The sequence below is a fragment of the Dermacentor variabilis genome, chromosome 1, assembly GCF_050947875.1.
Source record: "Dermacentor variabilis isolate Ectoservices chromosome 1, ASM5094787v1, whole genome shotgun sequence".
NCBI classification, from domain to species: domain Eukaryota; kingdom Metazoa; phylum Arthropoda; class Arachnida; order Ixodida; family Ixodidae; genus Dermacentor; species Dermacentor variabilis.
In genome coordinates this window covers 276,097,530-276,113,992 of record NC_134568.1, presented here as the reverse complement: position 1 = coordinate 276,113,992, position 16,463 = coordinate 276,097,530, and the positions used below count along the sequence as shown (strand labels likewise).

Sequence of the window (16,463 nt, the reverse complement as noted above, 5' to 3'; positions counted from 1 at the left end):
TTGAAGTTAAATTAGACTATTTCAGAAATACTTTACCGCAAGAAGTACTTCAATGCGTTCAGCAGAAGCGGAGTTATTGTCAATCAAACCGCGTTAGCGCTGCTTCCGTTCCTTCTACAATGACTTGCACTGCGAAGGCTACGGCAGAGCGGGGCATGCCCACAACGCTCCGCATAGCGAACATCACCGTGGTGCGCAGTTTATATTTGATTTTGCATTTTCACGAAGACGCCACTATTTCCGATTTTAGCGTCTACGACGCCCCAAACGCGGCTGCCCTCGGCTCTCCGCAGTGCGCTACCCAGGGGACGCACCGCGGCACCCCGCAGCGGCCGCGGTAGCCACGCTACGCAGCAGACCGCAGTTACACGCAACGGCAGCGCATAACCGCAGCGTTTACTTTGTTCACGACAGGGCTTGAACAGCTTGAGTGCCTGCTCGCGCCCATATGCTCCAGCCTGGCCGTGCTGCATGGTTCGTGTCGGGCTTTTCCTGCACCAGCTTGACCGACGGATAGTAGCCACATCAAACTTGTACATCTTGAAGCGTTATCAATAGTCAATACGAACCGTAGGCTTCTAACCAGGAGCGGCCACGACTGAGCGCGCGCTGGCAAGCGTACTTGCGATCTGACCTTAAGTTTCGCGTGGTTATAGGCTAGTTGGGTGTTCAAAACTAGTCAAAATTAGTGAGACCCGACGGATATAACACCGATAAGCGGGGTGGTCAAAGTTTAATTCCTATGCGGGCGGTCGCGGCCGAGCGTGAGTAAACAATAGTCGGCTTCTTCCAGAAGTGCGTAATTATTGTCGAAATTTGAAAGCAGATTTTCGCTTACTTCACCCCGTTTATTAAACTGTGTCAATATATACAGTAACAGTTGGAAGAAGCTCACTGGTTCTACACCCTTCTTGATTAATGTGAGCTATCGGCCAATAGCGGCCGCGTATAGGCATCTGCAATTTTACGAAATACAGCGTCCAGAGAAGAGGGTTTGAGATAAAGGTGACTTCGCGCTCCGCTTGAGAACTCCACGCGAAGCGCACGACTGCAAAACTTGGCTGAGATGTTGACAGCAGCATACGCTATCCGCAGACTTTTTTTTTTTTTTTGGTAAGCCCGAGCGGTGGTTGAGGAACCATTTAAAAGTTGCAGAATCTCCCTATTATACGTGAATGAAGCGAAATATCTTAGTCAACATAGGCCTCGCATTAAACGATACATTCTCTTATGACACTGTCATGGATTTTCATGAGCGTGTTCTGCTTGCCATCATGCCTCGTTAAGGAAATACTGACTCCAGCACATAATCTTGACTGACGGTACCTCGGGCAAATTCGACGATGCCCGGCTGCTTATGCGTTGACACCTACAATTAACTCTCAGACCCGAATGAACGTGGCATCACGGGATCGTTCCCTACACTAATATCTCGCGCTGTTTTAACCAGCCACGAAAAGCCCCTTCTGCTGAAGTTACGCATCGTGTGCGTTAATGCGGCACGTCGACTGCACCAGCATAGACGTGCGCTAGCCCTTCGTGCCCGGCTTGTTGATTTATTCATGGGGTTAAAGGACCCAAAAGTCACACTCGGGCTATTCATTACACCTCAGTGTAGAACTCCGGTTTAGCCTTGGACCATCTGGAGTTTCTTTAGCATGCCCCCAAGTAAGTGCGGTCACCGTGGCAGGGAATTGAGCCCGCGACCTCGTGCTCGGCAGCAGACCGCCCTATCCACTTAGCCACCGCGGCGGGCCTGCCTTGCTTGCAGATATACTTGCTTTCACAACGCTCGACTTTCAACAGTGATTGCTCTGTGCTGCTGAGCAAGTTCCAGCAACTTAGTCTTTCCAAAAGGTCGAGCTTAAAGTTGGTGCGAGGCTCATACAGATGAATTAAAATTGTTTAGTACGAGACTCTATTTTCGTCTGTAGTGTTCGTACTCTGTCTCTGACGTGAGGCGCCTTTCCTCATTTCGCTCGATTTCTCTCTTCGTGCAGGTGGGCGTGGTGTCGTTTTCAGCAAGCAATTTTTTTTGTCTAGGACAAGGTTGTCTTAGCTGGCTTTACAAGGGTTCGGCATATCGGGGTATCTTGTAACCATTTCCAGAAAAAAAAGGTCCTTTCGCGCCTCCAAGCGCCGTAGCAAATGGTATCAAAATTTAGGCCTCAACGAGATACAAAACGGGAATTAATCGTAGAGTAAGTAAAGTTAACGGTACAGGCATAATTGGTGTTAATATAGTTGAAAATTAACCCCACCGCACTACACCCTGTAAAGCGTGCACCGCCGTCTATATAGGCACGTTAAGGCAAAGCCACCGTACGGCACACTATTGGGAAATGGAGCGAGTTAGCCTAGGCTAAGCAGGGCTCGCTCGAGTCAATGGTGTCTGGAAGGCGGCTTCGGCTTTGCCAACAAGAAGCGAGAATTTGTCGCTAAGTAAAATTAACGGTACGGCAGTAATTAGCGCCAATATAGTCGAAAATCAACCACGTTGCACCTACCGACTACACGGGATCGGCCCACCATGTTTCTTGGCCAAGAAAGAACGTGTCAACCAAATATCGACGCTAAAGAAGTCAAAATCGACGTAAGTGCGCATAAAATACGATGCGAATAAGATATCAAATGAGTATAATGAACAATAAAAATACAGAATAGAGATATATAAGCAACATTTAATGATCGGCTCACTTGAACGTCGATCTTTAGCGTCGACATTTGGTTGATCCTTTTTTTTTCCTCTTTTGGGTGATGTTTGATGGTTCCGTGAATTAATGCCCAACCATTTAACACTGCTGCTGCGTCGCTTATTTAAGACCACATTTTCTACTAATCTTGCACTGCCAAAGTATTGTTTATTCGCACTCTACTGCTCGTATACACAGCCTTTTACAGCGAAGCTGTTTACATGACTGACCTGTATGAATGAGCCGTATGCGCGGTCGCGTAGGGGGCTGCGTATCTGGGCTGGTTAACGTCCGTAAAGTGAACAAAAAAGATGGCGGCGCTTCGCGGTCTCGTAGGGGGATTATCTGGGCTGGCTAACGCCTGTAAAGCGAACAAAAAAGATAACGAACGACAGTACGGCGGAGAAGAAAAAATGGACACGCGATTTCATCGCGCGCCGCACCTGCGCAGTGGGGGAGTGAACTCGCGCCAGCCGCTGTTGCTGCCGGCTGCGTCTGCTGTCGTCTGCACTCAATACAACGGCGCGGCAGTTGTGGCAGGATAACACGAGGATGTGCGCCGCGGTAGCCGCCGCGCTGTGTAAGAACCGGATTATGCATTGCAGAGGTAGATCACTGCAACAGTTGCAACTCCAACAAAAATGGGAAAAGTGGGAAGACCCCGCATTGTGCCCACGGCCGAAGCACAAGCCGAGTACGAAGAGAGGCGTCGACGGCAGAGACGCGACTATAACCAACGACAACGCGCCCCTGAGAAAGCGGACCTCCGGAGACGTCAGCGAGAGCAGATGCGAATCTAATCGTCGGCGTCGAGCGCAAGCTACCGATGAAGCTCACGCAGTGGAGGCCACTCGTAAGCGTCAACCTACATCCGTTCTAATATGCGTCCAAGCGGCAGAAACGTGAGTTGCCACCTTTCACCGGGGCGCATTCCAAATTCAAGACAATGTTTCTGGACGCGGAGTTTGGCCGCAGTTGCTCGGTTTGCGATCGACAGCTTCGCTGGCTAATCCGCCGCCGTATGAATGGACCGGCCCGCAATCTTTACTGCGCTGCGAAATGCAGAAAAAAACAAGGTCGCTGACTTCATTTTAGAAATATATGTCTCTCGAAGCGACATCGCGCTAACAGGACAGTGAGGCTGCATCCCCCATGAATTTCAGGAGCGAATGCATTGTTATCACAGTAACATGATGAAACGAAACCTTGGGCGCGATCGGAGACCGTTGTTGGGTGCGCGCGTTCAGTTTTACCTCGCGCGATTGGCCTAGGCTGCTCTGACTTCGTCAGCCGGGCGAAATCGGCGCGGCCTAGGCCAGCTGCGCTGGCGAAACTGAATGCGTGCTCCAAATAACGACCTCCGATCGCGTCCCTTGTAACAGAAACCTCGCTTTGGTGGTTATGCGCAAGATCATACGCGAACGCTTGCTTGTTTCAATAAACTGTGGTAACGTTCAAAATAAGTAGGCCCCATTAATTAAGAAGTTCACAGTGGGCCGCGACCTTCAGCTGTTGAGCTAGCGACACGTTCAGCGAAATTAATGACAGCACGCAGCTCAGTGTTATGAAGCGCTGCGTACATGGAACGCCAGTGTTGCTCATCTAATACTCTTCCTTTATTATGCCTAAACGTAACCGGCACGGACGATGAAGTCAGCGTTAATTGAATGATGACGTCAGCCATGCATCTTGACTCTAAGATTATTCGATCGCTCTTTAGCAAAGAAAAAAAAAAAGCTTGGGGAGCTTAACTTCGCGAACACGGCACAGTGGGTTGAAGGACGCCGTAGTGGAGGGCCCCGAATTAATTCTGACCAGCTGGAGTTCTTCAACGTGCACCCAAATCACGGTGCACGAGCGTTTTTGCATTCCACCGTCATCGGAATGCGGTTTCGGCAGCCGGGAATCGAACTAGCAAACTAATGCTTAGCAGCGCAATACCACAGCCACAGAGCCACTGCGGCTGGTTCGCGCAAACAATTCAAGTAACGCAGGTTCCATAACCACTGCGACGTTGTCTACAGTGGCCCCACAACCTCATTCCAAGCTCAGTAGAACTGCTCCAGCAGGCGCTAAGGTTGGCCGCGCAACTACAAGATGATATCTACGCAATTGCACGGCTATGATTACACGTGTCATGGTAAATTATATGGACGTTTAAACTTCCTTCCCGCTGCCTCATTCAAGTTCAGCGGAATCCAAAGTATTAAATGTATAACAGCGCACACAGACAGCGCAAGACCCAATGCCTACGACCATGATGAAAAAAAGAAAGACAAGCTATTTGACAAGCGCTACAACTACGGAACAGTATTCGCAACATATGCACGGCGTAAACCCACGTGTGCACACTATACTAATATACGTATATACGAGGCGAGGGGCAACCCACACTAAACAGTTCCGCCACGGTCCGCCAGGCGGCAACATCGCTCGATCTCGCAGCCATAGTTTAACGAGTCGCCGAAACGAATCAAGCTAGAGCCAGTCGGTGGCGCGAGCAGTATCGCTGGCGCAGTTGCCAGGCGAAAGCAGAGTCTGGATGCGGCCGAGGAACACACCTCGAGACGCGGCGAAGCGTGGCCCAGAAGCTGCGCTGGCACGCCTTCTTCCGTATTCCGTCGCTTCCTCGTTCGGTTCGTGAAACTGTGCCAGGGACAGGCCGCGGCGCGGATCCGCGTCCGTTTGCCGGAGACAAATATCTAAAGCAACGGAACGCCCACGCTGCCGCATCCCTCGAATAGAGAGCGCCTCTTACGTCACGTCGACTTAGTGACAGCCAGTGAGCACGCACGTCCCGGCGCGCAACACGGAAGTGCTCGCTCATATATGTACGCAGACACGCGCGCCGGCTTTGCGCGCGACGCTTTTCCAACCCGCCAGCAGACCTGTCGGCGCAGCGAGAAAGCTGCCTGCGCGTCGACAGGCTTCCTAGCAGCTGCCTGCCTGGCTGGCTGTCTACACGCTGTCTCGTCCGAGCGGCAAGGTCACCGACGTAAGCGAGAATGCACATTAGTAGCTGCCGTCGCGGAAGGCCGCTGGATATCGCCAGGCTTCGCCGAACGCCGCGCGGATCTCGCAATCAGCGTCTCGGAAAGAGCACAAAAGGAAGGCGCACCTGAAATGGGCACCGTAGCCCACCATCGCTGCAGCAAGGGCTAACCCGATGCCGTGCGCCGGCAAATTCAAACCACGTGCGAGGCCAAGACAAAAGTTCCGGCCACGGACGATACCGTGATTTAATGGAAATATCGCTGCCAGCGGAACGAGGAGAGATAGAGAATTGGGGGGGGGGGGGGGGCACTGTCCCAAGCGTTCGAATCTAACGAGTACGATTTATTGCGTATCGCGACAGCCTCCTATACGTGCGCGGCGGAATAGTCCACGACGTCGGAAGACAGGCGGCGGGCAAGCGTCCCGAGCAAGCATCCCGAGTAAAACGCATCGGCCGGCAAAACGCCCGGGGGGAAAGAGCCGATAAGATAAGCCGTCAATACGCTTGTCAACATCCCTTGCCACATGCAAGTCACGCGACGGAGGCCGCTATTTTTTCTATTTTCATTCTCTTCGGCGTCGCCGCCAAGTTAGCGAGGAGAACCCGGCGGGGCTGGGTTTTACTGCCGCGAGACGCACTGGCGGGTAGAGTGAGAGGGGTCAGTAGGGGTGCCCGCCGCCGCCGTCGGGCGCTGTTGACCTGGCCGCGAGGTTGCCCGCACGTCCGTTGCAGGCGGACCAATGTGTGTTCTTGGCGCGTCGCAGGGTAAATATTACCCCGAGGACAAGTCTCCCAAAGCCACCGGTTTGCGCCGCCTGCAAAGAAGCGACTGAGACTGGGGGCGATTTGGTGGTTCCCGCGCGTTTCTCAAGCCACTGTCTGCGCAGTATATCATGCGAGGATCACTAAAGTAAACCGCCGGATACCGGTCCAAGAACGAGCGCATCAACTCGAAAGAGGAGCGAGTGCGAGTGAAATAGTTCAAACAAAGATGCTCCCTTATGGATATCTACGCCCGTGGTTTGCTGAACGTGGCACACTGCATGCGGATGCCAAGCGGCCATTGCGACCAGCACCCGGGGCGAAAAATACGCAATGTGCGAGTAAAAAGCAGAGCTTTCATAGAGTGTTTTATGAAGCTGACGCCAGCCTGTCGAAGTCTGGCTGTCCTGACCATGTTTAGGTGAAGTCGCTTCAGGCAGGCCGTAGCGTTGAGCTGAGGCAGGAGAGCATACGCCACCGCTGACCTGATCTTTACATGCACCTCGCCAATAGGGAAGGCCTAGTGGGTCAACCTCCACTGCAGAAGGGTTGACTGAGCCAAAACAGCTAGCGTTTATATGAGCGCAACAGGGAAATTTCAGACAGACAACCTAACTCGAATCGCTTCTGTCGGGTTTATGCAAACATCTCTGATTTCTTCGGGTAAGAACAGTTCGCAGTGGCTGCCGGGCCGGTCTTGTCATTATAGCATAAAATACGAATCAATGCCACTTGGCCAATCGTTATTGTGAAGCTCGAAAGCTTAATGAACATGAGTCCACAACGACTAAATTTGGTTTCAGAATTCGAAACTCCTGGACCAAGAACGCTGGTTTAAAACAACGTTCCGCCGTGCATTCCACATCAATAAGAGGCGATGCGCAGTTTCACTAATCTGTTCGGCTTGCAAAAGACTCCTTTCTTGCCTAGGGATCGGCTGCTTCTCCTCCATGCACTGTAAATTGCGTAGTACGATATTAACGGCGCTCTAGTATACCGAGGCACGAAAAGCGATCAGCAGTATTATACCAGGTGCTTATTTTTATTCGGGACAATACTTTTAAAAGGAACTATTGTATCTAAGCCCCCGCCATTTTTTTGGAGATAGGCTACGTAGGCGGACATTAGCAGCAAAAACAATATTTTCGATAACTAATAAAAATATGCAAATTAACTTTCCAATTACTAACTTTAGGACACTTGCTGGAAAAGCGAAACTGAAGCCGAAGAGTAATGAAGTCACGTCTACTTAGCAGAAATCCACAGACTAGCACCACTTTCGAGATTATCCGCCCCGAAAATATGCTAAAAAAAATGTCTCGGCGTTTCAGCTAATATTGTCCCTAACTGATAGACGAACGCCTTTTGGAAATTTAACTGGTACGCCCATGTACTCGTAGCACATATTAAGGTCGTACATCTCGAAATTTGGGCTAGTTATAGGATTTCTGCTAAGCAGACAACTTCGCTACTTCAATTTTGCAATTACGAATCTACCATAATGTTAGCAATAACTATTTATTTATTTATTGTTGATAATCACACGACCCTTGTGGCATCAGAGAGGAGTGGGAATACAATATGGGGTCAGGACACTTTTTAAAAGTTGGTACTGTCGGTGATAGCAGTGATGAAGGAGGTGGTTCCATTCTGTGCTGGTGCGCAGGCTGAAGCTGCTCATGTTAGCACTCTGCCTATATACGACAGGTTCTTAGAAACAAAAAAGTATCCCGCATAACAAAAAAAAAACTGGTATACTGACAAACGTAGACAACATGAGCACCCCTTACACATATTGCACCCAGTGCAGATAAGAATTCATTAAAGAGGCACTACATGCAAACATAACGTCAAGCGAAAGTGATACACCAGAGTACGAAAGTGTACAAACTTAACATTTAAATGAAACAGTTGTCGTAAGCGAGAAAATAACATGAATGTAGGGCGGGATCGACAATACCACTGAGCAGCGTCAGCACCGACGGCTTCACGTCTCGCTAATACGACCAATAAAGGGATAAAGGGATAACTACGTTGCATATGACCAGGAAAAATAATGGAGTATAATCGATTTAATTTTCTTACACATTGAATCACTGATGGTTTACTTTCTCAACGTTTTCTCAGCGCTGTTTGCGAATGTATGGGGCCTTCAGTCTGCTAGCGCTGTTACGATTGGTATTTGGCATACCCGGCATCCCTTCTCGACGATTAATGCTTCACCAGCGAGCGTGCAGCTATGAAAGGCCCTTCACGCTGCACCGTCACTTTCTCAGCACCTGGGAGCTGGCGACTAAATCAGCGCAACCAAACCTTACGGGCGAGACGAGCGCCCGCCTGGACTCGACTGGACCCAACCGTGTGACATGCAAACTAAGGGGCTCAACGTCGAGGCGACCGACATTACGAGACTAGGTTCAGTTTCGGAACTCCTGTTACTGCGTGGACCCACCACCAATCCTCGCATTGGCGCTGCCGTCGCACTTTGCTCGGTCAGCACGGCGCGGACGAGGCGGCGAAGCACTGTCCGCGGCTGCTCGCGTGTTTTGGCGGTGTATACACACGCATGTTTTGCTGCATCTCGGTGCTTTTTGTGACACTCTTGTGCGTGTTGTATTCCATACACCGGCCAAGATAACTGAAAATCTAATGGCGTTTCGGCTCCCCATACGGGAGCCTTCTTCACAATAAAATACATAACACAGACACAGCGTACTGAAGTACGTTTCAGTACGTGACGCAAGCAGAGAGCATACACCGTCGGAAGCGTCTCGTCGGTGTATACACGCTGCTTGCGTTCCATACTGAAACGTACTTAAATACGCTTTGTCTGTGTTATGCATTTTATTGTAAACAAGGCTGCCGTATGGGGAGCCGAAACGCCATTAAATTTTCAGTTATCTTGGCCGGTGTATATTTACACGCTTCCATATGTATTTTCCCGGCCAGACGGGCTGCCGTCAGACTTTGCATTTCATCCCTTGACTTTTTGGATAATCGTGTGGTCACACCAATGCCGCCTACGCCGGATTTCCAGCCTCATGAGCCATATAATGCGTTCGCCGTTAATAATTAATTAGGTCTAATCAGTACTTGATTATGGTGTTCATATAGCCGGCAATATCATTACTAATATGGATGAGATAGTTCAAGTGGCTGAGGAGTTCTATAGAGATTTATAGAGTACCAGTGGCACCCGCGACGATATTGGAAGAGAATAGTCTAGAGGAATTCGAAATGCCACAGGTAACGCCGGAAGAAGTAAAGAACGCCTTGGGAGCTATGCAAAGGGGGAAGGCAGCTGGGGAGGAACAGGTAACAGCAGATTTGTTGAAAGATGGTGGGCAGATAATTCTAGAGAAACTGGCCACCCTGTATACGCAATGCCTCGTGACTTCGAGCGTACCGGAATCTTGGAAAAACGCTAACATAATCCTAATCCACAAGAAAGGGGACGCCAAAGACTTGAAAAATTATACACCGATCAGCTTACTGTCCGTTGCCTACAAAGTATTTACTAAGGTAATTGCAAATAGAATCAGGAACACCTTAGACTTCCGTCAACCAAAAGACCAGGCAGGATTCCGTAAAAGCTACTCAACAATAGACCGTATCCTCACTATCAATCAGGTGATAGAAAAATGTGCGGAATATAACGAACCTTTATATATAGCTCTCATTGATTACGAGAAAGCGTTTGATTCAGTGGAAACCTCAGCAGTCATGGAGGCATTGCGGAATCAGGGTGTAGACGAGCCGTATGTAAAATGCTTAAAGATATCTATAGCGGCTCCACAGCCAGCGTAGTCCTCCATAAAGAAAGCAACAAAATCCCAATAAAGAAAGGCGTCAGGCAGGGAGATACGATCTCTCCAATGCTATTCACAGCGTGTTTACAGGAGGTATTCAGAGACCTGGATTGGGAAGAATTGGGGATAAAAGTTAATGGTGAATACCTTAGTAATTTGCGATTCGCTGATGATATTGCCTCGCTTAGTAACTCAGGGGACCAACTGCAATGCATGATCACTGACCTGGAGAGGCAAAGCCGAAGGGTGGGTCTAAAAATTAATCTGCAGAAAACTAAAGTAATGTTTAACAGTCTCGGAAGAGAACAGCAGTTTACGATAGGTAGTGAGGCACTGGAAGTGGTAAGGGAATACATCTACTTAGGACAGGTAGTGACTGCGGATCCGGATCATGAGACTGAAATAATCAGAAGAATAAGAATGGGCTGGGGTGCATTTGGCAGGCATTCTCAGATCATGAACAGCAGGTTGCCATTATCCCTCAAGAGAAAAGTTTATAACAGCTGTGTCTTACCAGTACTCGCGTACGGGGCAGAAACCTGGAGGCTTACGAAAAGGGTTTTACTTAAACTGAGGACGACGCAACGAGCTATGGAAAGAAGAATGATAGGTGTAACGTTAAGGGATAAGAAAAGAGCAGATTGGGTGAGGGAACAAACGCGAGTTAATGATATCTTAGTTGAAATCAAGAAAAAGAAATGGGGGGGGGGGGCATGGGCAGGACACCTGGTGAGGAGGGAAGATAACCGACGGTCATTAAGAGTTACGGAATGAATTCCAAGGGAAGGGAAGCGTAGCAGAGGGCGGCAGAAAGTTAGGTGGGCGGATGAGATTAAGAAGTTTGCAGGGACAACATGGCCACAATTAGCACATGGCCGGGGTAGTTGGAGAAGTATGAGAGAGGCCTTTGCCCTGCAGTGGGCGTAACCAGGCTGATGGTGATGATGATGAATCAGCACTTATCAGCAACAGCTGATTAGTAGAGCGCAGCGGATGGCCAGGGCTGCTGGGGCGCTGGACTAAGGACTCCAACAGCGCACTCCGGGGGAGCGCAGCAGCATTTTCACAGCTAAGTGAAGTTTTTCGATCAATGTGCTAAACGCGAGACTATAAAAACAAAAAAAAACGCATCGGTGAAAACATTTGTTGCGTTCGTAAGTTGCGAAGTCGAGGACCCGATCCCCTTCGCCAACGCAGAGCTGCACCCGCGCTCCCGCCCTCTGGCGGCAAACCAAAGCACGGGAGCACCCGCGATAGACGGCACCTACGGAGAGTTCAACAACGAGGCGACAAAAGCCGCCGCGCTTCGTGGAAGCAATGACTACCGTGAAGACCACTCTACCGGAACCTGACCCTGACAAGCGGACCGTCACGAATGACCCGCTAATTGATAAGAGAAGGCAACGTCGAGGACTTCCGTGGGAACGATTTCGACACAAGTTCTCAGTTTGCCACGTCGTTGCCTCGTCGTTGCACATCTCAACTCGTGTTAAAGAAAGCACGAAGAGCCCCGGAACAGCAAAGATACTGTTTCTTTTTATCAGCTGCCCGCAGAACACGAATATTTGTCTTGCAGGTGTTGTTCAGTACAGGTAGACTATATCTTAGAAAACCGAGAAAGAGAGCTCTGTAGAGTTTAAGCATGGCGTCTACTGACATCCCCCACGTCTTTCCTGTCAAGTATTTAAACAACATGAAGTTGCTGTCAGGCGCCGTTTCATGTAGGCCACGTGCGGGCTCCAACAGAGGTCTCGGTTAATAATTACGCCAAGGAATCTGTGGGTTCGGTCATAGGAAATGGTCCGCCCATTGATTGAGATGAGATAAGGCGTCCTCGGTTTGCGAGTAAATGCTACTAGTGCGCATTTTTCTGGTGATATGCTGAGACCGTTTACACAAGTAGTTCGCTGTCAAAGTGGCCGCTCTTTGAAGTCGCACACGTATCTGAGTGCATGTGACTGCCGAAGTCCAGACAGCTGTTGTCAGCGTATATTGAAATTTTGATGGTAATTGGCAAGTATTCAGCAAGTCCAACAAGAGCGAGGTTGAATGGCGTCGGGCTGAGAGCACCACCTTGAGGAACGCCCCTGCTGGTATAGTGTCGCGTAGTCTGCCTTGGTTTGCCCAGATGCACGTCAACAGAGGCAACTCTTGCGACTGCTCGGGACCATCCAATGCGAACTCACATTACGGTGGAAGCCCTGAGAACGCACATCAGACATCTTGCACGTGCCCCCTATCACCACCTTGCAGCACTACCTTCAGACAGGCACCAATCATCATTCTCTAAAACAATCATCAAGTACAACGACAAACTTCCCTCGGGCTTCACCGCTGCATCCAAACCATCGATACCCCCTTGGTGTCTTATCAGCCCCACAGTCCATCTCAGTGTACCAGGAATCGGGAAGAAGTCTGAACTGTCGTCGCCTGTGCTGAAACAACTGTCTCTGCTTCTTCTGCACGAGAGGTACCTGGACAGTGAACACATTTACACTGATGGTTCCGCAAACATCCAGTGTTCGTCCGGTGCTGTGGTTGTCCCAGCAAAAGCTATTACCAACAGCTTTAGGACTGACCACCCAACAACATCGACATCTGCTGAACTAGCTGCTCTTCACGCTGCACTTCGTTTCGTCAATCGGGAGCCACCTCGACAATGGTCAATCTTCAGCGACTCAAAGGCAGCCCTACAATCTGTACTATCAGCTCTGCGTCGCGGGCCATTCGAACAGCTCGTATTCGACATTAGATGCCTACTCCATACATCACAGGAGAAAGGATACCACGTGACGTTTCAGTGGCTGCCAAGTCACTGCGGCGTCACTGGAAACGAAGACGCCGATAATGCCACTCGGGCAGCTCTTGAAAACGCACAAGAAGAGGCCATACCGCTTTCACGATCCGACGCAGCTAGCAGACTTCGAGTGCTTGCACAGGAGATCACGCTCTCTCTATGGTGCACACCAAACAGCCAGACCAACCGGAGCAACCGTCAATACCACCTGCCCTCTTTGATGCATCTCTATATGCCAACTGGACTCCGCCGAAGAGAGGCGACTCTGCTTTATCGCTTATGGCTAGGGGTGGCTTTCACGAAATCTTACTCCTTCCGCATTGGAATGGCCGACAACGCTCTCTGCAATGCCTGTCTTTGCGAGGAGACGCTGGAACACATTCTGTGCGACTGTCCTGAATATAATGTTCAGCGATAGTCCCTGGCATCTGTTCTAGCGCACCTTGACACTAGACCATTGTCCCTCGACACGATTTTCCCATGCCGCCGACAGAAGACATCGCAGGTGAAGGTGACGAAGGGACTACTTCGGTTTTTGAAAGAGACGGGATTGGACAAGCGTCTGTGACAGTGATATCACGTACCATGCCAGATTGATGGACTCCAACGGACGATGTGTGTGTGCTGTGCTATGTGCTCTCTCTCCCTCTCCCCCTTCCCCATCTTTCATCTCCCCCATCCCTCTCCCATGTGTAGGGTAGCAAACCGGTTAAGCTAAACTGGTTAACCTCCCTGCCTTTCCTTCTCCACTTTTTCCTTCCTTCCTTTCTATCAGGCGTAGGCATAACTTGCACCAAATCGCGAAAGCTTCGATTACATACCTAGAAATAATCGCAGCACCGCCAGCACCATTTTGTGGCACGCTGTATAGAACCAACTTGCGAATATTACGGTTTAACTTTGTAGGTCACCGAAGACGAGACACTAGAACTTGAAATAAATGCGACAGTGTTTCCAGCTTTCATTTCTCGAGGTAAAATAGTTATGCATGCCTGTATTGAAGACATTTCCCTTACTCGAACTTCATTACATATCTCACGAAGAAGGTCGCCCAGTTAAGTGAAAGCTGGACACGATCTTGTGTAGTCGCATGACGTGGCGACAGTTTGCTCCGAATTTACTCATCTAATACACTTTATTTCTGTAATCTCGCTCATCGAGACATTGGATACTCGATTCAGACACTTGCGAGTGAACGTGAGAAAAAAAAGAAGTCAAAAGGACGAAGAATTAGCAAACACATCGGCGCGAACAAAAACTCCAAAACCAACTAATTCGCACCCAAACGTAGAGGGATGGACGGAGAGAAAGAGAGGTCATTAGACCGAAAGTATTCGGCGAAACAAAAACAAGCCGAGCAGGCGACCTTATCAACAGACTCCATTGATTGGCCGATGGGGACGCGCAGCCGTTCCGCGCAGCTCGACGCCGGCCCGGAACGACGCGCGGTAATTAATGTTTCTCCGCGTCTACCCGATCGATCACTCGCATGCCAGACAGGCAGCGGCCGTCTTGTCATTTGCGACGGACGCAGGAAAGACGCGATCGTTGTGACAACAAGGGCGACTGTGCGCGCAATACCGGCGCGCGCATCCCTCTCTCGCGGCGCCGCGGTTCTATGGAGTGCAATGAAACGACCCGTCGTGCGTGCCGCTGCACACGTAGTGCAAGAGATCCGCCCCAGGATTCTTCAAAGGCAGACACGCACCCTGCATTCTTCGTCAGGCTAACTCCTCTCGCCACGTATTCACTGCCATCGCACCTAATCAGACGAGAGGGGGAGGGTCTCGCCAAGAAACTGTTGCAAGACTGCGGAAACGGAGCGCCGCCGCCCTGTCCTAGCGCGAGACAGCTTGCCCCGCTATTCCGATAAGATAGCGCGCCCGCTGTGAACCGTTTATTCCCGCGGTATTCGCGCGCGGTGTGCTCCGAGGGTTACTTTGATGCAAGAAGGTATGTCTCGGAGAAAGGTGTGGGTACGAGCAAAGTGTCCGAGATAGACGGAACTGGGAGAACCGCGGTCAACATCACTGGCATGGGACACGAAGCAGGCGGGCGGCAGATTGCGCCCAAAGGCATACCTGCGGCGGCGACGGCGGCGGCGGCAGGGAGAAGTGTCGCGCTGAGGGCTCTTGCAGGCGGCTCACCCAGGAGCGAGCGAGCGTACAGTCTGCAGGCAGCATGCATTAAAGATGTGTGCCGACGAGTGCAGAAACCAATAACGGACCGGGAGAGAAAGGGGGGAGAGAAGAATCGTCGGATGGAATGGGGGGTGGCATGCAAATACACGCCGCGGGCCAAAGGGGCGCACGCTGGCGCTGCTCCACGAGGGCCGTTGCAACATAAATTAGCTGATGCGGAACCCTTATCGCGGGGCCAAATATGCGCCGACAACAAAAAACATGAGGAGGAAACGCGCGGATAACCTGGCAGCGCGCGGTCTGCCAAGGCGCCGCCCACGGTTTGCGACCAAGGTCAGCGCCGCCGCAGACTGCGTCTCTCACTACTCGCGAACCAGCCGGACACGTTGCGTCACCAATCTCAGGGACACGATAAGCGTGTGCCTCTCTCTTTAGACCAAAGTGGCGCGCAACGAGCAGCAGCGACCACACCACATTTTTTCGTAGTCAGGGCGTCTCGAGGAGATGCTTGCAGACACACGCGGGGCCATAAAACCGCCTTCGCAGCTCCTTGGCACACTGGGAGCCGGGCGAAGGACAGCGCGCGCGTTTTTGTTTCCACGGGAAATGAAAACTCAAGGCTTCAGGCACGGAACAGCGCCAGCATGTGCAGGCCAAACTTAAGCTGGCCATACGGCACGAACGCTCCTGCGCTTAGGATGCGTCGGCACAGCTTCAGTGGCGGCTGCGCACGCTTCCGAATGTACTTGATGAAAGTAATAATGAGGAAACAAAGGGGTCCTGCTGAGAATCAGCATCAATTAAGGAATCCGACAATGATCCAAGAAACATTGTAGGTAAGAAGAGATGTACAAGTAACTGTAGACAAAACTGATACTGAAGACAAGCAAGAAACACTCATATTTCGTTGATGTCGGCCAGAAAATCGCAGTAAGACAACGCGACAGTTACGGCCCTACTCGTTTACTGCAACATAGGACGCCGACAAGGTCTGCAGGGTACGCCCTTCGACCACGAGTTCTGGCGCAGGTGAGCGAAGGCAGCTCTATGCGGTTTCACTGCTTTGATGTGAACGATGTAACTAAGCTGTTGCCAGTTCCGTGGGCCGGCTAGAACCGTCGTTCGCGCCATCGACCGGCGCGCACTGAATGAGCCCTGGATAATTCCCGCTCTTCCTGAGCTCGCTGTAGATTAGAGCCACATAAGGACAAGAGCGGTTGTGGTGCCTGTAGACCGCTCTGCATGTAGGGTTCACTATCGGCCGGC

At 50.7% G+C, this 16,463-nt stretch overlaps 1 protein-coding gene across 2 annotated transcripts in view; it reads right to left on the bottom strand.

Moving 5' to 3' along the window:
- The window catches only part of LOC142565013 (uncharacterized), a 72,702-nt gene that overhangs the window by 9,825 nt on the left and 46,414 nt on the right, over positions 1-16,463 (bottom strand). Inside the window, exon 1 of one of the 2 annotated variants that reach the window (XM_075676229.1) lies at positions 15,138-15,258. The exons of the other annotated variant lie outside the window; for it this stretch is intronic. Within the exon in view, the coding sequence (XP_075532344.1) occupies positions 15,138-15,243 (106 nt within the window). The 5' untranslated portion in view covers positions 15,244-15,258. Of the gene's footprint in view, positions 1-15,137; positions 15,259-16,463 lie in introns of those variants that run through there. 2 annotated transcript variants of the gene reach the window in all.